General features: G+C 36.3%; 1 protein-coding gene across 1 annotated transcript in view; it reads left to right on the forward strand.

Moving 5' to 3' along the window:
* The window catches only part of CNBD1 (cyclic nucleotide binding domain containing 1), a 405676-nt gene that overhangs the window by 341166 nt on the left and 36594 nt on the right, over positions 1–27916 (forward strand). Inside the window, exons 9-11 of the mRNA XM_018058081.1 lie at positions 3010–3018; positions 4954–5091; positions 7378–7510. Coding sequence (XP_017913570.1) covers positions 3010–3018; positions 4954–5091; positions 7378–7510 — 280 coding nt within the window. The remainder of the gene's footprint in view (positions 1–3009; positions 3019–4953; positions 5092–7377; positions 7511–27916) is intronic.

A 27916-nucleotide genomic window follows, 5' to 3' on the forward strand; every position in this document is an offset into this window, starting at 1 on the left:
CAAAAGCTAAAAGTTTAAGTCCCACTTATTTATTTTTCATTTTATATCTGTTGTCTTAGAAGACAGAGAATGTTGTTTTGAACTTGCACTTTAGATGTTTTTTAAAAAATGTCTAAAATTAAACACGAGCTTCCTATTATCATTGAAAAAAAATAGAAGGAAGTTTGAAAATAAATACAATAATCTTCTGTCATTTTCACTTCACCTCTTCTCTGAATAGCCTTGTAATTACATTTGTACAGCTTTTCTTGAACTGACACAAGGATAAACAAATGTATACACTTATACAGAGTACTGTTTTTGTAATTGTTCCTTTTTAAAAATATTTTAAAAATAGATTTACATCTGTTATTTTTTCATCATAAGCAATGTTAAAATGTTTAGCTGTAGCTGATTTTTATCCATTTGTTAGAACTTCAAGTTATATGAATGTATATATATATATAATTTATGTACATATGTACGTGTGTATACATATATACATAGACACACAAGCTACACATAACACACACCCACATGTTGACCTAAGCTGATGACTTACAGGGATACTGCAGTCAGGAGTTGCTATAAAGTGCTGCATTAACTTCTTTAAATATATCTCTAAGAAAGTACTGAATTCAATTTAGATTCTTAGGAAAGGAGTTTCTGGATAAAGTATTTCATATGTTCTTTAATTATTTTAGTAAATATTGCCAGATTATTTATTTTCCATTTTTAAAGTTTTGGAGGTTTTTTGTACACTTTTTCACCTTACGTATTAAAGTATCTCCCCAGTCTCATAGGTTAGAGTAATTTAATATTTTCAGTCTGATGGATGAATAAATATAAAACTGTTTTCTAATGAGGTTGAGCATATTTCTTCCCTTTGAAGTTCATTTGGCTATTTTCTTCTGGAAATTTCTGAAAATATTTTTATCATTTTTTGTAGTTATTTGCTTTTGTTGTTTTTATTTGTAGGTCAAATTATTAGTGTTATTAGACATGTTAGGTATATAAAGTTTTATCATTTTTTAATTTTTATTTCATTGCATTTATTTCTCTTTTCCATTTACAAAGTTCTAATTCCTATAATATTAAATTTGTAATTTGAGCTAAGAAAAGCTACATAAATCGTTTTTCTTTCCTAGTTTCAGAGCATAGATATTTTCAAGTATTTTAATTTTATCTTCCTGCACCTCTCCTTGGCATTTCTGCTGTAAATTATTTTAAGTTTATCTTGTTTTAAATGCATTCCATATTAGTTATTTAAACATTTTTGTATATGAAAAAATGAAATTTACATTTACCAATTTTGTCAACTTTTTGCATTCCTTCTTTTTGAAATTAATGTTTTCCTAGCTAAAATTCAATTTTTAGCAATTTGTTTCACATGCTGTCTGAAATTATCATCTTTTTTTTAATTCATTCTGTATTGCTATTTTAAGCAAATACGCAATTCTAGTTCTTTGAAAGTTCTTTTTCTTGAGCACTTTGAAGATGGCCAAAGTTATAGAACAGAATAGAAATGTTATGAACATTAATCACTTAAATTAATTCAATTAAAATAAGTGAGTGTATAAAGAGTGTTAGAAGTTGAATACTTGCCTGATATTGAGTGTCTGACATTAAAAAATGAACCAAGAAAGAAAACCTTAAGAATTTTATTCAAGGTCATGGATGATTTCTGCTTTTATATGAATTTATTGGGTAACAGAGTGAGTCTTATTAAAAAACAATTAGAATATCAGGAAAAATATGTATAAATCATCTGCTGGAAGTTATTGATAGTTAATAAGATTAGGTGGCAAGAAGACACAAAAGAACTACATAAGAGTGGTCATAATGACCAAGATAATCACAATGATGTGGGTAATCACCTGGAACTGGACATCCTGGAGCGTGAAGTCAAGTGGTCCTTAGGAAGCATTACTACAAACAAAGCTAGTGAAGGTGACAGAGTTCTGGCTGAGCCATTTAAAACCCTACAAGACCCTGGCTTTAGAAAAGGCAGAGGAACCAGAAATCAAATTGCCAACATCTGCTAGATCATCGAAAAAGCAAGAAAATTCCAGAAAAACATGTATTTCTGCTTTATTGACTATGCCAAAGCCTTTGACTGTGTGGATCACAATCAACTGTGGAAAATTCTGAAAGAGATGGGAATACCAGACCACCTGACCTGCCTCTTGAGAAACGTGTATACAGGTCAGGAAGCAACAGTTACAATTGGGCATGGAACAACAGACTGGTTCCAAATAGAAAAGAAGTACGTCAAGCCTGTATATTGTCACCCTGCTTATTTAACTTCTATGCAGAGTACATCATGAGAAACGCTGGGCTGGAGGAAGCACAAGTTGGAATCAAGATTGCTGGGAGAAATATCAATAACCTCAGATATGCAGATGACACCACCCTTATGGCAGAAAGTGAAGAGGAACTAAAAAGCCTCTTGATGAAATTGAAAGAAGAGAGTGAAAAAGTTAGCTTAAAACTCAACATTCAGAAAATGAAGATCATGGCATCTGGTCCCATCACTTCATGGGAAATAGATGGGGAAACAGTGGAAACAGTGTCAGACTTTATTTTTTGGGGCTCCAAAATCACAGCAGATGGTGACTGCAGCCATGAAATTAAAAGATGCCTATTACTTGGAAGGAAAGTTGTGATCAACCTAGATAGCATATTCAAAAGCAGAGACATTACCTTGCCAACAAAGGTCCGTCTACTCAAGGCTATGGCTTTTCCAGTAGTCATGTATGGATGTGAGAGTTGGAGCATAAAGAAAGCTGAGCACTAAAGAATTGATGCTTTTGAACTGTGGTGTTGGAGAAGAAACTTGAGAGTCCCTTGGACTGCAAGGAGTTCCAATGAGTCCATCCTAAAAGAGATCAGTCCTAGGTGTTCTTTGGAGGGACTGATGTTGAAGCTGAAACTCCAATACGTTTGCCACCTGATGCAGAGAGCTGACTCATTTGAAAAGACCCTGATGCTGGGAAGGATTGAGGGCAGGAGGAGAAGGGGATGACAGAGGATGAGATGGTTGGATGGCATCACTGGGACCATGGACATGGCTTTGGGTGGACCCCGGGCATTGATGATGGACAAGGAGGCCTGGCATGTCCAGTTCATGGGGTTACAAAGGGTCAGACACAACCAAGTGACTGATCTTAACTGAACTGAACTGAAAGCCCAGTTTTATTAAAAAATAAAAGCATCCTAAGAACAGTGATATATAAATCCTGTAACACATGTTGAATGAGCTGCTTTCATCCCAAGAATAAATGTGCCCTTTAACCACATTAAAAGCTTAATGAAGAGGATCATCTCAGATGCAGAAAATTCAGTATTCATTCATGACAAAATAAAAATTATCACTTAAATATGATAAAAGGCTCACATTCATTTATAAGAAAGGAAAATTAACAGTAATTATTGACAAAACAGAAATATTATATATAGCATTACTATAACATGATTTTCTCAGCTATGCAGATGATACCACTCTAATGGCAGAAAGTGAAGAGAAACTAAAGAACCTTTGATGAGGGTGAAAGAAGAGAGTGAAAAAGTTAGTTTGAAATTCAACATTAAAAGCACTAAGATCAAGGCGTCTTGTCACACCATTTCATTGCAAATAGAAGGATAAAACATGACAAGAATGACAGATTGTATTTTCTTGGGCTCCAAAATCACTGTGAAGTTTGACTCCAGGCATGAAAATAAAAGCTGCTTCTCCTGGTAAGGAAAACTATGACAAAACTAGACAGTGTATTAAAAAGCAGAGACATCAACTTGCTGACAATGGTCCAAATAATCAAAACTATGGTTCTCCAATAGTCATATACATATGTGAGAGTGGACCATAAAGAAAGCAAATGTCAAAAGATGCTTTTGACTTGTGGTATTGTAGAAGACTCAAGAGTCCCTCGGACCACAGGAGATCAAATTAGTCAATCCTACAAGAAATCAACCCTGAAGATTCATTGGAGGAACTGATGCTGAAGCTCCAATACTTTGGACACCTGATGCAAAGGGCTGATCATTGGAAAAGACCTTGGTCCTGGGATAGATTGAAGGCAGATGGTGAAGGGTGTAGCAGAGGGCAAGATGGTTAAATAGCATCACTGACTCAATGGACATGAGTTAGAGAAAACTCCAGGAGATAGTGGAGGACAGAGGAACTTGGCGTACTACAGTCCATGGGGTTGCAGAGAATCAGACAGGGCTGAACAACAACAAACCTACAACTTACTTTTTCCATTTAACATGTCATACAATCCTTTAAGGTCTTAAGCTTTATATAAAAACATTCAGTTCTGGTTCCTCACCTTGTATGGTCTTGAGCTTCTTATTCTAGTATGTGTGACAATTCCTAGACCTCAGACCCTGAGACTCTCATCTAAGTTTGATATTACTCTGGATCACTTTGGTTCCAGCAGTTACTTTAAATTCCTTCTTTATTTTCAAACTGGCAGATTCAGTTTCAGCTATTCATTCAACTAAGGACAACATTCAACCTTTCTGTGGATTTGAAGTGGAAGAGTAGAGATTCTCCCACATCAGTGGTAGCCAGCCATATTGATCTGATGTCTTCTCTGAGAAGTTATCCCTGTTTTCCTAGATGCCCTTCAGGTTTTCGCAGGCAAACATGAGCACAAATCTTCTATGTAGCTATACACATTCTCACTACATCCTAATAACTTACAGTATGTATTCTAAGTGGTAATATTTTTGGTATTCTATTCTTATGATTTATTTTCCTTATGCTAGTGAAAAAATAGTTTTTTTTGTTTTGGGCAAGTAATATTGGCCAGAAGAAAAGACATCCATGCCAGACTTCAGACCCTCTTCTTTCACACACCTGGAGCTTGGCCTATGATACTCCCTTTTGTAGACTCTCCTAGACTGATCTTACCATTGATGTTTTTATGTTGATGAATAATGATGAGGTTTAAGTGGTTGTTGTTTTTACAGCTTGGACAATGGAGTACCTTTGGAACCTTGGAAGTTGCAGCTCATATTGAACCAGAAACAAAGGAGTACTCAGTGGTGACAGAAGAAGACTGTGAAATTCTTAAAATTCCAGCAAATAATTATGCAAAGTTAAAAACGGTATGTGTTTCTTGTTGTTGATGGTGGTGGTGTTCAGTCATTAAGTCGTGTTCGACTCTGTGACTCCATGGACTGCAGCACACTGGGCTTCCCTGCCCTTCACCATCTCTCAGAGTTTGCTCAAACTCATATCAACAGAGTCAGTGATGCCATGCAACCCTCTCATCCTCTATCGCCCCTTCTCCTCCTGCCTTCAGTCTTTCCCAGCATCAGGGTCTTTTCCAATGAGTTGACTCTTCACGTCAGGTGGCCAAAGTATTGGAGCGTCAGCTTGAGAATCAGTCCTTCCAATGAATATTCAGAGTAGATTTCTTGTAGGATTGACTGGTTTGGTCTCCTTGACTCTCGAGAGTCTTTCCAGCACCACAGTTAAAAAGCATCAATTCTCTGCTGCTCAGTTTCTTTGTGATCCAACTCTCACATCCACGCATGACTTCTGGAAAATCCATGGCTTTGATTATATAGCCCTTTGTCAGCAAGGTGATATCTCTGCTTTGTAATACACTCTCTAGGCTTGCCATAGCTTTTCTTCCAAGGAGCAACCATCTTTTAATTTCATGGCTGCAGTCACCAGTGTGACCATATCTAATCTATATGTTAACACATTATGAGTGTTTGACTCTCTAGATAGAAGTTATCCGTATCTCTTTTAATATTTTAATTTGTTTTGAATTGGAGACCATAAAAAGATTTGATATACATCACTTAAGCCTTTGATGAGTAGTTGAAGTGGAAGGGACTGTTTCCATGGATATAATTTATTACACATGTGCATTGGGTGCATTTGGTTCTCCATAAATTTAAGATTCATTCATTCACTCTTTTTTAATTCATTCATTCAATGACTGTCAACAATGGCATGTGATCAACTAGGGATACCAGAAAAATCAGACAGAGATCTATAAACCTGTATAATCTGCCTCAGGAATAAGAAAAAAATTAAAAAAACAACTAGGGATTATTGGCACACTATATCATTGGTATAGCGCATGTCAAAATCCAAAACTGCGTGAATAGGTGATCACAACTTAACTCTGACCCCCTAATTCTGCTGCATTAGGAAAACTTATTTTCTTCAATTTTGACAATTTATTCTATTTCATTCAAGTTTCAAAATATACCCATCTTCTATTTCTCCTCCCCTGAAGGGTAGAGGAAGTCTGTATAAATTGTAGATTGAGAGACTACTATGGTTATCCTCTGTCAGAAATTCTTCATAGGATTTAACCCTGGTGTGTGTGCCACAGGCAACATAGGCTACAGTGAGATCCTCTTTGGGAAGGAGATCAAGAGACATCCATCTTCAGATTAGGTCTTTAATAGTTGGGATTTCTTTTGATGCAGTGGTCTCAGTGTTAGCGATACAGAAGACATTCCCAGGATTCAATGAAGTGTGAAAATGCTAGTCGCTCAGTCATGGTCAACTCTTTGCAACCCCATGGACTGACTGTAGTTCACCAAGCTCCTCTGTCCGTGGAATTCTCCAGGCAAAATTACTGGCTGCTGCTGCTGCTAAGTCGCTTCAGTCATGTCCGACTCTGCGCGACCCCATAGACGGCAGCCCACCAGGTTCCCCCATCCCTGGGATTCTCTAGGCAAGAACACTGGAGTGGGTTGCCATTTCCTTCTCCAATGCATGAAAGTGAAAAGTCAAAGTGAAGTCATTCAGTCGTGTCTGACTCTTAGCGACCCCATGGACTGCAGCCCACCAGGCTCCTCTGTCCATGGGATTTTCCAGGCAAGAGTGATGGAGTGGGCTGCCATCACAATTCCCATCTCCAAGGAACCTTCCTGACCAAGAGATCGAAACTGGGTCTTCTGGTAAAGAATTGCAGGCAGATTCTTTACTGTCTGAACCACAAGAGAAGCCCGAGATTCAGCTTCCTTTCAAATCTCTGGTTTCAGAGTGGCCGGCCTAAAAAAAGTTTCACACATTTGGTTTTATTTTCAAAATGTCAGTAAGTATCATTTATTTCAAATAAATGTTGCATCAAATACAACATTTGAGTGCAGTCAACTATGATAGAGTTCTTTCAAAAATGCTAAAATATTTATAAGAACTTAAAAATAAATGAAAGGTGGGAAAATATTTTAGTAGCCAATATGAAGATTAAAATTTCAATTATATGGTCTTGCTTTTATAAAAATTCAAATATATTCTATTATAGTTTGCATTTACATAACGTTTATTTTTCTTTTCACTGCCATTTGCCTATCTTCTATCTTTTATCTCTCTTTTTAAAAATTACCTAATACATAAATTTTGATGGTGACTTTTTGTTTCAGGAAAAGACAAAACTGGAAAATCAACATAAGGTTAAATTAATCCATAAGTGCCCGTATTATGTGGAGTGGCCTACTTTATCCATATATGAACTAGTTACATTCACTAAATGGAAAAAATTTCCCCCGGGTCATGGTGAGCTTAATGCAATTTTGGATTACTTTCTTTACATTATATTATTGAAATTTGTAATTTCTCATAATTTTAATATTTTTATAAATATTATATTAAATATATCAAATGTTTTATAATTTAATATTTTATATACTATTTTGTCTCGTGTGTTTCTCTAATGTATTTAATGTTAACTTTCAGTTGGACATTTAGATTGTTGCTTTTTTAATTAAAAATCATTCTGTATTGATTCAAAGGGTGATCTCAGAAGTAGAGTTACTTCCACATCCTCTATTTCTCCCCGTAATCCCTACCCTTCTTGACTTACCCTTGCTGTCAATGTAAGGACCAAAGTATATGCGGTGAGAAATTATAGCCATCTTTTTGCGTGTGTTATCTTGGAAGAACACATACTTAAGTTGCACATTTGCTTGTCTGAACCCATGCTACACATTATCAGGGAAAATATCATTACACAGAGTAGGTAAGATTAAAAGCAGGAGCCACAGTAGTGATGTTGACTATATTTCCAATATTTAGACCTGCAATGATGCATGAACATGTCGGATTACATATACGCAAAAAATGTAGGTGCATTGAGTTATTTTTACAATATTTTCATCTATGAGAAGTGTACTAAATAAGAGATGCCGACTGGAATGGGTTGATTTTGGGTCCCACAAAACTCATATGTTGAAGCCCTAATCTCTTGTTGTTATTCAGGTGCTAAGTCATGTCCAACTCCTGCCAGTCCTTGGACTGTAGCACACCAGGCTCCTCTGTCCTCTGCTATCTCCTGGACTTTGCTGTAATTCATGTCCATAGATTCGGTGATACTATCTAACCATCTCAGTCTCTGCTGCTCCCTTCTCCTTTTGCTTTCAGTCTTTCCCAGCATCAGGGTCTTTTCCAATGAGTCGGCTCTTCACATCAGATGACCAAAGTATTGGAGCTTCAATAATAATAGTGAATATTCAGGGTTGATTTCCTTTAGGATTGAAAATTTTGATCTTGCAGTCCAAGGGACTCTCCTAAATCTTCCCCAGTACTGGTTTGAAAGCATCAATTCTTTGGCACTCAGCTTCTTTATGGTCCAACTCTCACATTTATACATCAGTTCAGCTCAGCTCAGTTTGGTTGCTCAGTCATGTCCAACTCTGCAAGCCTTTGGAGCCAGGCTTCCCTGTCCATCACCAACTCCCAGAGTTTACCCAAACTCATGTCCATTGAGTACGTGATGCCATCCAACCATCTCATCTTCTGTCATCTATACATAGCTACTGAAAAAAAGTGTAAGGACTATAAGGACTTTTGTCAGCTAAATGATGTCTGTGCCTTTTAGCACACTGTCTAGGTTTGTCATAGCTTTCTTTCAGGGAGCAAGCGTCTTTTGATTTAATAGCCGCAATCACCATCCACAGTGATTTTGGAGCCTAAGAAAATAAAATCTGTCACTCTTTCCACTTTTCCCCCTTCTATTTGCCATGTAATGATGGGACCAGATGCTATGATTTTTAACATCGAGTTTCTAGCTAGCTTTTTCACCCTCCTCTTTCACCCTCATTAAGAGGCTCATTAGTTTCTCTTCATTTTCTGCCATTATAGTGGTATCGTTTGCATATCTGGGGTTGTTGATACTTTTCTGGCAATCTTGATTCCAGCTTGTGATTCATCCACCTCTATGTATAAGCTAAATAAGCAGGTTGACAATGTACAGTGGCCTTATCATACTCTTTTCCCAGTTTTTGGAAATTTCCCCAAAAGCCAGTCATTTTTCCATGTCTAATTCTAATTGTTGCGTCTTGACCTGTAGATAGGCTTCTAAGGAGACAAGTAAAGTGGTTTGGTACTCCCTTCTCTTTAAGAATTTTACACAGTTCATAGTGATCCACAAAGTCAAATGCTTTAGCATAGTCAGTGAAGTGGATGTTTTTCCGGAATGTCTTTGCTTCATCCATGATCCAGTAACAGATAGCAATTTGGTCTCTGGTTCCTCTGCCTCTTCAAAACCCAGCTTGTACATCTGAAAAATTTCTCAGTTCATGTACTGCTAAATCCTAGCTTAGGGGATTTTGATGATGACCTTGATAGCATGTGAAATGAGCTCAATTGTATGATAGTTAGAACATTCTTTGGCATTGGCTTTCTTTGGGAATGAAATGCAAACTGACCTTTGCCAGTCTTGTGGCCAATACTGAGTTTTACCCAATTTGCTGACATATTGAGTGAAGCACTTTAACAGCATCATCTTTTAGGATTTTTAAACAGCTCAGCTAGAATTCCATCACCTCCACTAGTTTTGTTCATAGTAATGTTTCCTAAGGCCCACTCAACTTCATATTCTAGAATGTCCGACTCTAGGTGAGTGACTGCACCTTCCTTGTACAGTTCTTCAGTGTATTCTTGCCGCCTCTCTTCTGCTTTTGTTAAGGGCCTTATTGTTTCTGTCCTTTATGGTGCCCATTCTTGCATGTAATGTTCTCTTGATACCTCTAATTTTTTTTTTTTGAAGAGACTTTAGTCTTTCCCATTATATTGTTTTCATCCACTTCTTTGTATTGTTCATTTAAAAGGCCTTCTTATCTCTCCTGTGAAACTCTGCATTCAGTTGGGTATATCTTTCCCTTTCTCTCTTGCCTTTCACTTCTCTTCTCTTCTCGGCTATTTATAAAGCCTCCTCAAACAGCCCCTTTGCCTTCTTGCAGTTCTTTCTCTTTGGGATGATTTTGGCCACTGTCTCCTGTACGTTGCTATCCCCCATCCATAGTTTTCCAGGCACTCTGTCTACTGCATCTAATCCCTTACATCTGTTCGTCACTTCTGCTGTATCATTGAGGGACTTGGATTTAGGTTATCCCTGAATTGCCTAGTGGTTTTTCCTACTTTCTTCAGTTTAAGTTTGAATTCGAATATGATGCTACTTAGATGCCTTTGGGATACAACTAAGTCATGAGGCTGGAGTCCTTCTGAATGATATTAGTCCCCTGAAAATTAGGAAGAGAAAGAGTTGATCTTTTTTCTCAGCTATGTGAATATACTTTAAGAAGACAGATATCTGCAAACCAGAAAGAAGGCTGTCATCAGATATTGAATCTGTTGGCACCTCGTTGTCCCAGCCTCCTAAGTTCTAAAGCAAATGTTTACTGTTTAAGCCACCCAGCCAGTGCTAATTGTTATCACAGGCAAAACTAAGTCACTAATACAAGAGGAACTATGGTAGGTGGGTCAGAGTCTTGGCTCTCATTCAGTCAGGAATCACTGTGGTGCCCGACCTCAAACCTATAGATCCTAATTGCAATGAAGGATGTGATCAGAAGGAGGAAAACACTTCTGAATTAAGTTTAATACTAAAGTTCTAAAAAGAATGAGTCTAATTTATTAATTCCAAAATGTGACTATTCTAATAATAAAAGTATGTTGAAAACGTGGTGGAATCTGGCTACGACATTATTTGAGGAAGTCACTACATAATAGGAAAGTGAGGTTTAGCATAGACCATATAGATGTTTCAATTCTTGAAAAAAAAAAAAAGTACATTATGCTTCAAACACTGAGTCCCTAATAAACCTGTTCAATTTAGTCTGACTCTGCACACTTTGCTGAATTTGTTCCAAGTTTTTTCTGTGCTTTTTTATATATTATTTATCAGTTTTTGAAATGCAGCGTTTCACCCACATTTAGCCAAATATTTATTTTCATCTTGCTTATAAAAATTGAATACGATATGTTGCATTTTCTGTTACAAAACATTTTTTTCCTAATGATGTATTCATTTTTTGGCCAAAAGTATATTTAGAAGACAAGTAGTAAACTGATCTGTAAGAAATTGGAATTTAGCATTTGTAGAGTCAGTGCATGTATTGTATAGAATTATTTTTAAATTGAGTGTTTGGATTTACCATAGGGTCTTTCTTTTGTATTAGAAATATCAACTCTTGGCCCATACTTCAGTTCCAGGGCTATCTTATATAAGAATATCATAGCCTTGCCAATTTATCAGGATCTTAATAGTTCTGAGATGATTTTAAAGGACGGAAGAAACTGTAATCAAAGAGATTTTTCAACTACATGAACCAAAAGTATACAGGGTTTGGAAAAAGGGGAACAGTCATGTGTTTTTTTTTTAATTTACTTGATTACTAATGATGAATAATTTGTGTTTCAACATAAAATATTTAACTTTAACATCAAAAAATTAAGATCCTGACTTGACACATAGTTTCTTAGACATGCTGGGTTCAAGTTTGTTTTTGGTGAATGTATTTTGCACTAATGGTGGAAACTGTTATATTGAAAAATCCATGATTATATTTTGCAAGTCAAAAGTTACACTATTCTTCTTTTGTTCCCAATTGTTTAAATATTTCATCCTTATTCTTTAACAGTTAAAAAAAAACCATTTTTCCTCCTTAAGGAAGAATGGCAATTTCACTAAATGATTCTCAAAACTTCTTTCAGCTCTGAAATACTATGGTTCTCATAAATAAACATACTGAAGTGAAGAATAAGTTCTTTCAATCTAATTTTCTTTTATGGTGCTAGCAAACATGATGTATCAAAGAGAAAGCATTAGATATAGTCCATCTCAACTTTACTCAAGATTTATTTTGAACTTTTATCAGAAAATGTGGAGCATAGCTCAAATTATACTTTCATTATCTAGATTCGAAATTAGCAGTTGCATGAATTCCAAAGCATGATTATGTGTGTTTTGATCTTATTTTAGGAAAATATATTGGTGAAGTTTCAGAGAGATTTTGTTATTGAAAATCTTGATAGAACTTAACATTAATCCCTGGAAATCTATGATATAAGTAAAGCTTACTTCTGGCTCTATTCCTGTGTTAACTTGTCTTTTTTTCCTTCTGCTTCATTTGCAAAAGGAGCCTGAGTATAATGTATGTGTACAAAATCTTCCCTGGTGGTGTTTTTTGAGGTGTGATTGACTGGAAAATGACAACCAGCTAATCTCACTAATCAACCTATGTCTATGTGTATCATGTGTATAAGAACAAAATGGTAAATTCGTTAGACATCAATGAACCGTTTGTGCAAATTTTGTTGTTATCCTGCTTATGTCAATACGCTCCATGTTTTCCAGGTTGGGTATGATGCAGCAAGCATAATAATTAGAGATACTAAAAATGTATTATTCAATTTAGTTTTAAAAGATAAAATGTGCACATATAACAATTGTGAAAAAAATCTAGACTTCACAAACCAAAAATGGAGAGTTTTAGCCACAACGTTTCTACCTAATGTTTCTTTGTGTGTGTATATACATGTTTTTATTTTTTATTTTATTTTATTTTTTACTTTACAATATTGTATTGGTTTTGCCATATATCAACATGAATCCACCATGGGTGTACACCCCAAATTTTTGACATCTGTCTTTGCAGATGAATTAACTATGGAGGGTATCACAACTCTTAGCCCCAAGGATACTCTTGAGCATCCCAGAATCAGGTTTATGTCTTGGAGTGCCAGTGATTATGCTGTGTTTTCCTTTCTCTCTTTTTTTCTTTTTTGCATTAAGTGAATATTTTGTAATGTAGCATATTACTTCATTTAATTATTTTAATAGACTTTACTGCTTAAAGAAATTTTCAATTCATGCAAAAACTGAACAGGCGGTACAGAGAATTCCCATATATCACCTGCCCCTGATCTTGAATGCTACCCCTGATTATTAGAATATTCCACCCAAGTGGTTCCTTTCTTACAGTAAATGAATCTACATTGAAACATCATCAACAAAGCCCATAGTTTATCTTAGCGCTCATTTTTGGTTTTAGACATTCTGTAGCTTGGACAATTAGACGTATGTCCACCATTTTGGTATTGTGCATAGTACTTAATGCCTTAAAAATTCTCTGTGCTGTACACATTCATCTCTTCAAACCTCTGGCAATCAGTGATCTTCTTACTGTTATCTTTTGACTTTGCCACTTCCATATTGTCACTGAATTGAAATCATACAATAAATATGTAGCTTTTCAGATTGGTTTCTTTCCCTTTAGCATTTAAGTTTCTTCCAAATCTTTTCATGGTTTGTTAGTTAATTTTTTCTTAACACTGGATATATTCCATTGTCTGGATGTAACCCAGTGTGTTTAACTGTTCACCTACTGAAAGACATCTTAATTGCTTTCAGGTTTTGGCATTCTGAATAAAGCTGCTAATAACATTTGCATGCAGGGTTTTCTGTGAACATAAGTTTTCAACTCCTTTGGGTAAACATTAAGGAGTGAAATCACTGGATAATATGATAAAAGTATGTTTTATTTTGTGAGAAAGTAAAACACTGACTTCCAGTGTGGTTGTACTATTTTGTATTTCCACCAGCAACGCGAGTTCCTATTGCTCCTTGCTGGCATTCGTTGCTGTCAGTGTTCTAGATTTTAGCCAAATAGATTTGCCTTAATTTTAATTTCTCTAATGATATAAGAGTGGAGTACATTTTCATGTGCTTTTTGATTGATATATCTTCTTTGGTGAAGAGGCAAATTCTTTGTCCCATTTTTTTAAATTAGATTTTTTTTTTGCTTTCATATTGTTGAGGTTTAAGAATTCTTTATATGTTTTGGATAACAGTGTTTTTCAGATATATCCCTTGCAAATATTTCCTCCCAAAGTGTTCCTTGTCTTCTCATACTCATAATACAATGTATTTTTGGAGAACAGAAGTCTTTAATTTTAATGAAGACATCACTAGACCCAAGAGACATGGGTGTGATCCCTAGGGTTGGGAAGATCCCCTGGAGTAGGAAATGGCAACCCACTTCAGTATTCTTGCCTGGGAAATTCCATGAGCAGAGAAGCCTGGAGAGCTGTAGTTCATGGAGTTGCAAAGAGTCAGACAAGACTGAGCACATACCCAAGTGAGCAAGTCAAGTTGTTTCAGGACCATTTGTTGAAGAGACTGCTTTTCCTTCATAATATTATTTTACTCCTTTGTTAAAGATCTGTTGATTGTGTTTGTGGAGTACATTTCTGGGTGCTCTATCCTGTTTCACTGATGTATTTTTCTGTCCTTCAGTCAATATCACAGTCTTATTTACTGTTGCTTTATGGTGTTTTGAACTCCAAGCCAAACTTTAGCAATACATGAACCATGAACTTCCAGATGTTCAAGCTGGCTTTAGATAAGGCAGAGGAACCAGAGATCAAATTGCCAACATCTGCTGGATCATTGAAAAAGCAAGAGAGTTCCAGAAAAATATCTATTTCTGCTTTAATGACTATGCTAAAGCCTTCGACTGTGTGGATCACAATAAATGATGGAAAATTCTGAAAGAGATGGGAATACCAGACCACCTGACCTGCCTCTTGAGAAACCTGTATGCAGGTCAGGAAACAACAGTTAGAACTGGACATAGAGTAACAGACTGGTTCCAAATAAGAAAAAGAGTATGTCAAGGCTGTATATTGTCACCCTGCTTATTTAACTTCTATGCAGAGTACATCATCAGAAACGCTGGGCTGGAAGAAGCACAAGCTGGAATCAAGATTGCCAGGAGAAATATCAATAACCTCAGATATGCAGATGACACCACCCTTATGGCAGAAAGTGAAGAAGAACTAAAGAGCCTCTTGATGAAAGTGAAAGAGGAGAGTGAAAAAGTTGGCCTAAAGCTCAACATTCAGAAAACAAAGATCATGGCATGTGGTCCCATCACTTCATGGGAAATAGATGGGGAAACAGTGGAAACAGTGTTAGATTTTATTTTTTTGGGCTCCCAAGTCACTGCAGATGATGATTGCAGCCATAAAATTAAAAGACACTTACTCCTCGGAAGGGAAGTTATGAACAACCTAGATAGTATATTAAAAACAGAGACATTACTTTGCCAACAAAGGTCCATCTAGTCAAGGTTATGGTTTTTCCAGTGGTCACGTATGGATGTGAGAGTTGGACTGTGAAGAAAGTTGAATGCCGAAGAATTCATGCTTTTGAACTGTGATGCTGGAAAAGACTCTTGAGAGTTCCTTGGACTGCAAGGAGATCCAACCAGTCCTTCCTAAAGGAGACCAGTCCTGGGTTTTCTTTGGAAGGAATGATGCTAAAGCTGAAACTCCAGTACTTTGGCCACCTCGTGCCAAGAGTTGACTCATTAGAAAAGACCCTGATGCTGGGAGGGATTGGGGGCAGGAGGAGAAGGGTTGACAAAGGATGAGATGGCTGGATGGCATCACCGACTCAATGCACATTGGTTTGGGTGAACTCCTGGAGTTGGTGATGGACAGGGAGGCCTGGCGTGCTGAGATTCATAGAGTCTCAAAGAGCCGGACACGACTGAGCTGAACTGAACTGAACTGAACTGAACTCAGCTGAACTGAATCCAACTAAGTCCTGCTGGATCTTTCTCTTTCTGAGAGAGAGGAGTTGAATTCTCTAAACTTAATAGTGGATTTGTCCACTTATCCTTGAGGTTCTATCACTTTTGCTTCACATATTTCGATGCTCCGTTGTTAGCACATACATGTTAAGTATCATTATGTTTTCTTGGACAACTGACTTCTTTATCATCATGTGATGCCCCTGTTCATCTCATAAAATTCCTTACTTTGGAGTTTGTTCTGTCTGAAAATAACATAGCTATTTGTGCTTTCATTTGGTGAGTACTAGTATGGTATATTTATCTCCATAAAGTTATTTCTAATTTATATGTGTCTTTATATTTAAAGTGGGTTTCTTGTAGACATCCTATCATTGGGTCTTTTTTTTTCTTTTTATCCACTCTGATAATCTTTGTCTTTTAATTGGTACATTTAAACCATTGGCATACAGAGTTATTATTGATACAATTTTATAATATTCGCCGTATTTGTTACTGTTGTCTATTTGCTACCATTGTTCTTTGTTTCTGTTTTGGCTTCTACTCACTTTCTGCCTTTTGTGATTTTAATTATTTCATATGATTCATTTTCTCTCCTTTCTTAACATGTTAGTTTTACTGTTTTAAGTATAAACATTTTTACTCTTTCTTATGGTTGTCCTGGAGTTTATAATATACACTTATTACTAATCCAGGCTCACTTTCAAATAACTCATCGATCCACAGTTAGTGTGAATACCTTGTATTGGGTTGGCTAAAAGGTGTGTGTGTGTGTTTTTTTTTTTTTTTCCTTAAGATGAATCTAAGTGGTGCTCAGCTGTCTTAACTTCATTTGAAACTGTTTTGTTAGATGGTATTGTGACAGCTGTCACATCAGCATCATTTTTTAAAAAATTACCAAAATTGGTGAATTTTTGTGTAGCCACTTCAATATCAAAGATGTAAGGGAAAAAGCAACATCTTTCAGGACTTATGCTTTATTATCTTAATAAATATAAAAATGAAGCTGAAATGCAAAAAGAAAAGATTTATGCAGTGTATTGAGAAGGTGCTGTGACTGATCAAACATGTCAAAAGTGGTCTGCAAAGCTATGTGCTGGAGATTTCTCACTGAATGATGTTCCATGATTGGGCAGGCCAGTTGAAGTTGACAGCAGTCAAACTGAGACATTAATTGAGAACAATCAACATTATCCCATTACCCTAATGCAGGAGATAGCTGACATACTCAAAATATCCAAATCAAGCATTGAAATTCATTTGCACCAGCTTAGTTATATTCATTCCTTTGATGTTTGGGTTCCATATAAGTTAAGCAAAAAACCAAATATATAAAGAAAAACCTTCATGACTGTATTTCTGCATGCAGTTCTCCACCTAAGCATAATGAAAATGCTTTATTTTTAAAATAAATGGTGACAGGTGATGAAAGTGGATACAGTACAATCATGTGGAATGGAAGAGATCATGGAGCAAGGGAAATGAACCAGCACCAGCCATACCAAAGGCCAGTTTTCATCCAAGGAGGGTGATGTGGTGTATATGGCAGGATTGGAAGGGAATTCTCTGGATGAGAACTACCAAGTTTCCCTGGCAGCTCAATTGGTAAAGAATCTATCCACAATGCAGGAGGCCCTGTTTTGCCTCCTGGGTCGAGAAGATCCCCTGGAGAACGGATAGGCTACTCACCACAGTATTCTTGGGCTTCCCTCATGGCTCAGCTGGTAAAGAATCCTCCTGCAATGAGGGAGACCTGGGTTCAATCCCTGGTCTTGAGAAGATCCCCTGGAGAAGGGAAAGGCTACTCACTCCAGTGTTCTGGCCTAGAGAGTCCCATGGACTGTATAGTCCTTGGGGTCGCAAAGGGTCAGACATGGCTGAGCAACTTTCACTTTCTCTATTATGAGCTCCTTCTGGAAAACTAATTAGTTCCAACAAGTAGTGTTCCTTATTAGAACAACTGAAAGCAACACTTGATGAAAAGTGTCCAAAATTAGTCAACAGAAATGCATAATCTTTCAATAGGAGAATGCAAGACTGCATGTTTTTTGATGACTAGGCAAAACTGTTACACCTTGACTGGGAAGTTCTGATTTATTCTCTTTATTCACCAGAAATTGCACCTTCAGATTTATGTACATCTCATTCTTTATAAAATTCTCTTAATGGAAAAATTTTAAATTTTCTGGAAGACTGTTAAAGACACCTGGGTCATTTCCTTTCTCCAAAAGATAAAAAGTTTGGGGAAGATGAAATTATGAAGTTTCTTCAAAAATGGCAGAAGATAGTGAAACAGAATGGTGAATACATTGTTCAGTAATGTTCTTGGTGAAAATGAAAACTATGTATCTTTATTTAGAAACCAAAGGAACTCTTTGACCAATCCAATAGTAATAAAATAATCCTTCCTCTCACCTCTTCTATCATTGCCATCATTAATTTTACTCATATACAACATAGTTAAGCAGATGCATATTTATAAGCATACATATTCAAATATAGTATTTCATTTTTGTTTTGAACAAATTATTATCTGTTAAATAAACTAAAAAGAAAAAGTTTTTATTTTACTTTAATTTTCATCCTTCCCTGATAATTTCCCTTTCTTTATATAGAGTAGAGTTTCTGGCCTATATCATTATCTTTCCCTCTAAAGAATTTATTTTAATATTTGTTACAAGACATTTCTAGGTCTTCAATTTTTATTTGTCTGAGAAAGTCTTTATTTCTCCAGCTACTTTTGAAGGATAATTTTGCAGAGTCCAGAATTTTCCACTGGTAGATTTTTTTTTTTCTTCTTAATAGTGTCAATATTTTACTCCTCTCTCTTCTTGTTTTCATGGTTTCTGAGAAGGAGCTGGTTGTAATTTTTATCTTTGATCTTCCATATGTAAGATATACTTCCCCCCCTCTGGCTTCTTTCAGGACTTTTCTTATCTCTGATTTTCTATATATTAGAAATAAAATGCTGAGATGTGGTTGTTTGGGTTTCTGTTCATATATATATATATATATATATATATATATATATATATATATTTAAAATTTTTCCATTAAGAGAATTTTATAAAGAATGAGATATATGTAAATCTGAAGGTGCAATTTCTGGTGAATACAGAGAATAAATCAGAACTTCCCAGTCAAGGTGTAACAGTTTTGCCTAGTCATCAAAAAACATGCAGTCTTGCATTCTCCTATTGAAAGATTATGCATTTCTGTTGACTAATTTTGGACACTTTTCATCAAGTGTTGCTTTCACTTATATATATACATAAGTATATATATATATGTATATATATACACATATACTTTTTTTTTTAATAGGGGAGGGCACTTATGCTGTATATATCCTGCTTGATAATCTCTGAGCTACTGAATGAGCATATGGTTTGGTGTCTGTTACTATTTTGAGAAATTCTCAGTCATTATTAGCTCGAATATGTCTCCCTTCCTTTCTCTCTTCTTCTTCTAACAGTCTCATTAGGTATGTTATAGCTTTTGTAGTTGTCCCACAATTCTTGACCATGCTTTCTTTTTATCTTCTCTTTGCCTCTCACTTTTTGATATTTCTAATTGGATATCCTCAAGTTCAGAGAGTATTCCTCAGCTGTGTGCAGTCTGCTGATAACCCTTTCATAGACATTGGTTTTTTTTCTGTTATGTTGCTTTGTATTTCCAATATTTATTTTTGATCTTTCATAGAACTTCCATCTCTCTGCTTCCTTTGTCCATTTGTTCTTGCTTGTTGTCTACTTTATTCATTAGAACCCTTAGCATAAAAATTCCTTGTTTGATAATTCCAGCATCTCTGACATGTCTTGCTTACTCTGTCTTTTCTATCTGTGATTTTTGTTTTGTAGATAATTTTTTCTATTGATATCTAGGTATCAATTTGCTATAATAGGTTTTAGTTATGAGGTTGTAAGGTGTAGAGGGAGGAGGTCTCCACCTTGTCATGAGCCTATGACTCTCAAAGGTGAACTTCACACATAATCCAGTCTTCTCCCATTCCTATTAGAGAGGAAAAGTGAGTCAGAGTTGACTGGAATTAGATATTTCCCTTCAATTCAGTTAACCATTGATAAAAACCCTTTTAGGTTAGACTTGATCCACACAGGCCTCAATAAGCACAGAGTATGTGGTCTTATCTCATGTCTGAGTATAAGAGTGCTGGCAGAGATCCAGGAGGTAAAACTCATAAAAGCATGTGATTCTCTGTTGCTTGGATCCCCTGGGGTTTTAAAATCTCACATTTATCTACAGTGAGCCTTCTGCAATTCATTAATTACAGTGCTATTCTACTTCAATCCTGGTTCTTATGGAGATTTTTACTCTAGTAAGTTGTGATTCTCTGTATTTATTTGTTAATATCTTCAATTCTGTGAGTGGCGTTTTGACCTATCATCTCATTTCTCTTATGATTTAAGAATTCTTGAATTTTTTTCAGTTTTCCACTTGTTAGGATGCAGTGGTATCTCCCAAACTCCTTACATGCTGGACTGGAAAAATCCTTATATTTTTCTTTTGCTATACTTGTTACTTCTTTAATGTTTGTTCTAGGGCAACTGTACACTTATCAAAACTGTACAATTTATCAAAACCTGCTTCAAATTTACTAACTTATTTCCAGTTAAATATAAAAATACTATAATATATAGCTCTTTTTCCTCTTTCCCTTTTGTGCACTGTTGTTGCATACGTATTTTATTCAAATATATTACAAACTGAGCTAAAATTATCATTATTATTTTATGTAGTCATGTTTTTTAAAGAAACTGAGAAAAAGAGATGGAAAGTATACTTACAGTGTTTGCTGTTTGATAACCCCTATCTTAATACTAATCGTGCTATGTCACAATTAATGGCTTAAGAATGAGTTTTCTTAATAGACTCTGGAATGTATCCATCTTATTTTCCAGTATCCAAAAAAGTGCTTACAATTTGTAGGCCCTTGAAATATATGTTGAAAGAAAAAAATGAACTAATGTTTTGATGGCAATGTGTGCCTTTAGGCCCTAGTTAGCACATATTTCTTCCAGAAGTAATTAATTTAACCCTTGACTGGTCAGTATGGATAGATTGGTGGTGGTGGTAGTTTAGTTGCTAAGCTGTGTCCAACTCTTTGTGACCCCATGGACTGTAGCCCACCAAACTCCTCTGTCCATGGGATTTCCCAGGCACGAATACCAACGTGTCCTCCATTTTCTTCTCCTGGGATAGACGTGTTGCATCAACACTAAGCATAAATTTTCTTTGAGAAAAATGCTATTTGTTGGTTTAATCTTAATATACTTATATATAGTATGGACCATAAAGAAAGCAGAGTGCCAAAGAATTGATGCTCTTGAACTGTGGTGTTGGAGAAGACTCTTGAGAGTTCCTTGGGCTGTAAGGAGATAATTAGTCAATCTTCAAGGAAATCAACCCTGAATACTCATTGGAAGGACTGATGCAGAAGCTGAGGCTCCAATACTCTGGCCACTTGATGTGAACAGCTGACTCACTGGAAAAGATCCTGATGCAGGGAAAGATTAAAGGCAGGAGGAGAAGAGGGTGACAGAAGATGAGATGGTTGGATGGCATCACTGATTCATTGGACATGAACTTGGGCAAATTCTGGGAGATGGTGAGGACAGGGAAACCTGGCATGCTGCAGCCCAGGGGGTCTTGAAGAGTCAAGACTGAACAATAGCAACATATTTAAACATATTTTGTTGTCAAATTTTGATTAAAACAAACTTTTTGTTTTAATATTGCTGAGTAAAAATGTAATATATATAAAATATATAATATAATGTAATATATGTAATATATGTTTTTTATATATATATATATCATTGCATTCAGTCAACCACCAAGAATTCTGGCAGGCTACAACATTTTCAATTCATATCCAGTTAAAATAGAAGCCAGTTTAAATTTGATATACTGTTAACGAGACAGACATTAGCATGATATTAAGAACACCACCAGGTAAAGGCAGTTTGAAATTCTGTTCTCTTAAAGAAATCGCCTGGGGCAAAACATTTTGAATCTATCAAACTAATCATTTTTATTGTGAGCCATTATGTGCATATCTCACTATATATGCAGTCAACTTCTATAATGTAAGGGAATGGAAGTGGAACAATGTCTGATAAATATACGTATCATCTCCTTCCTACTTTTTAACTTTGTCATCATACACACTGTTATATTCTTGTGAGAAATAACCTTTGCTTATGGTGGACTCTGCACATTGTATTCGTCTTTGTCTCTTCCATACACTTCTAACCTGTCTTAGTCTACTGTGAAGGCTAGAAAAGCTAAAGATTGCATCTCCTATATCCACTGTAACTGCTTTAATTTTGATTATGGCCTGAGTGCTGCCTTGCAGATATGTTTACACAAAGTTTGGAAGAAGTCAGGGAGCAGCTCTTCTTATGAGCCTATGGTGTTTCTGATCTGATTCCCAGCATTACTGCAGATCATTGGAAAGATAGAGGTCTACTCTAAGAGCTTCATACTGTGGGGGAACATTTTCACTGTCTGATTTTTTTCCCCTGACTCTCTAATTGTGTGTTTTTTATTTTAATATTTTCTTTATTTAGCTGCACTGGGTTTTACTTGTGGCATGTGGGATCTAGTTCCCTGACCAAGAATTGAACCTGAGCCCCTGCACTGAGAGCGCACGATCTTAGCCACTGGACCAGCAGGGAAGTTCCCGACTGGAGAGTTTTGAAACAAGGTTCCATGGCCCTCTGACAGTTTGTTTTTTTTTTTTAACATCTTCTAATAAACTGGTTTCTATTTAAATTTAGATAAAAAGAGCCTATTGTTTGTACTCAGAAACCAAGATTAGTACCCTGGCTGCTTGTTGTATCAAAGATAATTTCTTTTGTAAACAAGTACTTTTTCATAATTTCTTCATTTGACTTTTAGTCAAGTAACATTTTTACTAAACATTTATTATGTGAAAAACATGCTAGCTGCTTTGGGGAGATTAAAAGAAGTGCCTTTAAAGTCAGATGAAATCAAGTATTTGAGTAGCTATCATGTAAAGTTTGGGCTTCAAAAGTGGTTCAGTGGGTAGAGAATCTGCTTGCAATGCAGGAGACATGGGAAATGCAGATTTGACTCTTTCTGGGTCAGGAAGATCCCAAACCCCTTCCAGTATTCTGGAGAATCCCATGGAGAGATGAGCCTGGTGGGCTACAGTCCATAGGGTTGCAAAGAGCAGGACACCACTGAAGTGACTGAACATGCACACGCGTAAGGTTTGGTTCTGATCTCAAAGAATTAACGATTACAAAAATATATAAGATTGAGAGGGAGAATGTTTTGGACATGATTGGACAGTGCCTCAGAGTGATAGTTGCAGGCAGGAAAAATATGAGTCAACACAGGGCTGCAGATCTGAAATCAAAACAATGCACCTTTCAAGTGCATCTTTAAAGAGTGCCTCATTCAGGCCAGCGATTATTCACCAGCAATGCGAGTTCAGTCAATACCATAGAGATCTGAAGCTTTTTAAACTGCTAGGCTTATATGCATGCGCCTTATTTTACAGCAAATGTGGCTTCATTAAAGATTTTCAATAGTAGAAGAGGCTTGAAGAAGGAAAAGTTTGAGAGGAATGAATTAGAGATATATGAATGATGAGAGACACTAGAAAACCAGGAAAACAGATAGCCATCTATTTTGGTAGTTGTTTAGTCGCTAAGTTGTGTCTGACTCTTTGCGACCCCATGGACTGTAGCCCGCCAGGCTCCTCTATCCATGGATTTCCCAGGCAAGAATACTGGAGCGAGTTACCACTTCCTTCTCCACGGGATCTTCCCAACCCAGCGGTTGAACCCTCATCTCCTCCGCTGCAGGCACACTCTTAACCACTGAGTCAGCAGGGAAGCCCATTTTGATAGTGCAGAGGCGGCGGGTTGGGGGGGGGGCGGGGGGGGCCGGGAAGGCACTGGTGATGCTAATAACGGAAGGAGATTTATGTGAGACCTATTTTAATTGTTCAAGGTATTGCATGAAATAGATCCTTTCAAGTACATTTTCAGTACGCCCTTGCACTGTTAGCAGCCTACACTACGTTTTGTTTTTGTCTTGCTTTTTAAAAATATCAACCAGGATACATTTTTGCTGCATAGATATGTGTAGATCTTGGATTTCAGCCTAAACTCTTACTCTAGTCACCAACCAGGATTCTCAAGCATGGTTTTAAATGAATCTGTGCTCTCCCTCAATAACTCAGAGTTAAAACAGTTTCTCTAGTATTTCCCAAAGGTAATTAAATACAGACTACCCCATCCCCATTCTCAAAACATTTGTGAATGTAAACAAGTATTTTATGTTCATGGAACAGATGCTATTTTTCCTACTAAGAACCCAAAGCAAGCAGAAGTTTCTCAACGACTTGCTACATCTATGGACAGATAATTGTAACATGCCTTCACTGAGAAACTTGGTATTATGTAGGGTTTTTGTTGTTGTTGTTGTTGTTTTACTTCTTACCTTGTACAAGCACACGTATTTCCTCTTCTCTGTTTGGTCATTAAAGCCCAAGCTCTTTGGTTGCTGCATTCTGCCAATGTTCCCAAAGCTGCTGAAAGACCTGTCTACCACTTGATTTTTAACCTTATTATTATTACTAATTTATATTTTGACTAAAGGATTTATAATGCTATAGATCATCTAAAGACACAATTTCAGAATATGTACATTTTTATTATTCTAGCTTATACATTTATTTCTCAAATCCACATAAGTATAATCCAAAATTTCTACATGGAAATTTTTTTTGGTATAATTTATTTCACATTTCAAGAAACCTTTTTTTTTTTTTTTCATGAAGTGGCTGTCTCTCTTTTTTAAAATTTTTCCTTATAATTTGATAATAGACTTATTTGCTAGAGTAATAATAACGGAAATGTGTAATGACTATATAAAATTAAACAATTTTATCGACATCCTATGAAAAAGCTTTAGTTTATCATATTAGGTTGGTGCAAAAGTAATTGCAGTTTTGAGTTGTCAAAATTTGCCATTTGATATTGGAATGCCATTCTTAAATGTGTTTTATATCAATTTAATGTGCACTTTTTGCTTTATATATTTTTACCAATGACTTAGTGTGTGTGTGTTTGTCACTCAGTCATGTCCTACTCTTTGCAACCCCATGGACTGTAGGCCGCCAGGTTCCTCTGTCCATGGAATTCTTCAAGCAAGAATATTGGAATGGGTTGCCATTCTCTTCCCCAGGGGATCTTCCCAACCCAGAGATCAAACTCTGGTCTCCTGCATTGAAGGCAAATTCATTATCATCTGAGCCGTGAGGGAAGCCTTATTACTTGCTATTTATTTTACATGCATTTTAGACTGTGGAAATTATATTAGATAAAAAGCAAATTCGAGCAATTTTTTAATTTGAGTTCAAAGTTGGTCATAAAGCACCAGAGACAGCTCACAACATCAACAATACAATGCCTTTGGTCCAGGAACTGCTAATGAACGTACAGCAGTGGTGGTTCAAGAAGCTTTGCAAAGGAGACAAGAGCCTTGAAGATGACGAGTGCAGGTGCCAACCACTGGAAGTGGACAATGACCTACTGAGAAGACCATCGAGGCTGGTCCTCCTACAACTACAGAAGCAGTCCAAGAACTCACCTCTGGCCATTCTATAGTCAACTGGCGTCTGGAGCAGACTGAAAAGGTGAAAAAGCTTAGTGAGTAGGTGCCTTGACAGATGACTGAAAAAAAAATAAATCATTTTGAAATATCATCTTCTCTTATTCTATGAAACAAGGAACCATTGCTCAATCAGATTGTGACGTGTAACAAAAAGTGGATTTTATACGACAACCAGAGGTGACCAGCTCAGTGGATAGACTGAGAAAATGCTCCAAAGCACTTTCCCAAAATCAAACGTGCACCATACAAAGGATCACGGTCACTGTTTCGTGGTCTGCTGCTGGTCTGATCCACTACCACTTTTTAGATCCCAGCAACACCGTTACATCTGAGAAGTATGCTCAGCGAATCCATGAGATGGACTGAAAATTGCAGTGTCTGCAGCCAGCATTGGTCAACAGAAAGGGCCTCATTCTTTTCCACTGCGACAATGCCAAACCACACATGGCACAACCAACGCTTCAAACATTGAACAAATTGGGCTATGAAATTTTGCCTCATTTGCTATATTAACCTGAGCTCTCATCAACCAACCACCATTTCCTCAAGCATCTCGAAAACTTTTCATAGGGAAAACGCTTCCACAACCAGCAGGAAGCAGAAAATGCTTTCCAAGAGTTCAATGAATCCTGAAGCAGGGATTTTTTTTTGCTACAGGAATAATCAAACACTTCTCATGGGCAAAATTGTGGTGATTGAAATGGTTCCCATTTTGATTAATAAAGATGTATTTGATTAAATAATCAACAACTGAATCATTTAAATAATGATTTAAAATTCAGAGTCCAAAATTACAGTTACTTTCGCACCAACCTAATAGATGCTGTAATAATTTACCCTAGAAATAGTATAGATTGCATGTCATTAAATATAATTTTTATTAATATTTTCATTGTGACTTTTTTATTTCATAGTTAATGATTTGCCTGTGTGGAAAATATATGAATTTAAATGCATGTAGATAATATCTTTAAAAATAAACTTTATTAGAATCTGAATACAGTATTTTTAACATTTTGTCAATAGAAAATAAGACACACTGCTATGAAAATCCAAAGATATTTGTTGCTTGAAAAAAAGTCATGTTGGAGGAGTTCTTATTTAGGTGACATAACACATTCTTAAAAATCACACACATATTGAACAATTTGGTAAATATAAATTTAACAATGCAATTAGATTATTTCTTTTATTATGACAGGCATAACAATGACTCTCTAAAGATATATTCATTTCCTAATCCTGAAACCTGTTGAGTATTACACATACCTACAACTACCAGCTAAGAAAGGAAAGGAATGCATTTTCCTCAGAGGGAACCTCCACAGGGAGCTCAGTCATGTCCACACCTTGATATCAGACATCTGACCTCCAGAACGACAAGTGGATACATTTCTACTGGCTCAGGCCACCTAGTTTGTGACCATTTGTTACAGCAGTCGCAGGAAACTAGTACAACTCTATACTACAAGACCATTGATTTTGTTCTGAACTGATTTTGCAATTTGACAAAGGTTCATTAATATCCATGGGATACATCCAAACAAAAGTTGTAGGAATTATGTAGCTTACTCAGAATTAATTAAGTTTTAGTAAGACAAAGGTGAATAATAAGTTAAACACTTATGTAAAGTAAAAAAGAAAATTACTGTTGATTTAAATAATTATCAAACTACTAGATAGTAATAATCAACCATTTAATTAATTAATCAAATCCTTAGAAATATATAGAACACTACTGAATTATTTTAATAATAAAATGTTCACCTATTCCAATTTCCTATGAGTAAATAGAAGTCTTCATGAACAACCAAGGCAATGTTGCAGATCTTTAAGAAATACCTTTGTTGTTGGTGGCAATTAGTCAATAAGTCGAGTTTGACTCTTGTGACCCCATGGACTGAATACCATTAGACTCCTCTGTCCCTAGGATTTTCCAGGCAAGAATACTGAAGTCAGTTCAGTCAGTCAGTTCAGTTGCTCAGTTGTGTCCAACTCTTTGCGACCCCATGAATGGCAGCACGCCAGGCCTCCCTGTCCATCACCAACTCCCAGAGTTCACTCAGACTCATGTCCATCGAGTCAGTGATGCCATCCAGCCATCTCATCCTCTATCGTCCCCTTCTCCTCCTGCCCTCAATCCCTCCCAGCATCACAGTCTTTTCCCATGAGGCAATTCTTCTCATGAGGTGGCCAGAGTGCTGGAGTTTCAGCTTTAGCATCATTCCTTCCAAAGAAATCCCAGGGGCTGATCTCCTTCAGAATGGACTGGTTGGATCTCCTTGCAGTCCAAGGGACTCTCAAGAGTCTTCTCCAACACCACAGTTTAAAAACATCAATTCTTCGACACTCAGCCTTCTTCATAGTCCAACTCTCACATCCATACATGACCACAGGAAAAACCATAGCCTTG

This window comes from Capra hircus, chromosome 14, assembly GCF_001704415.2.
Source record: "Capra hircus breed San Clemente chromosome 14, ASM170441v1, whole genome shotgun sequence".
NCBI lineage: Eukaryota > Metazoa > Chordata > Mammalia > Artiodactyla > Bovidae > Capra > Capra hircus.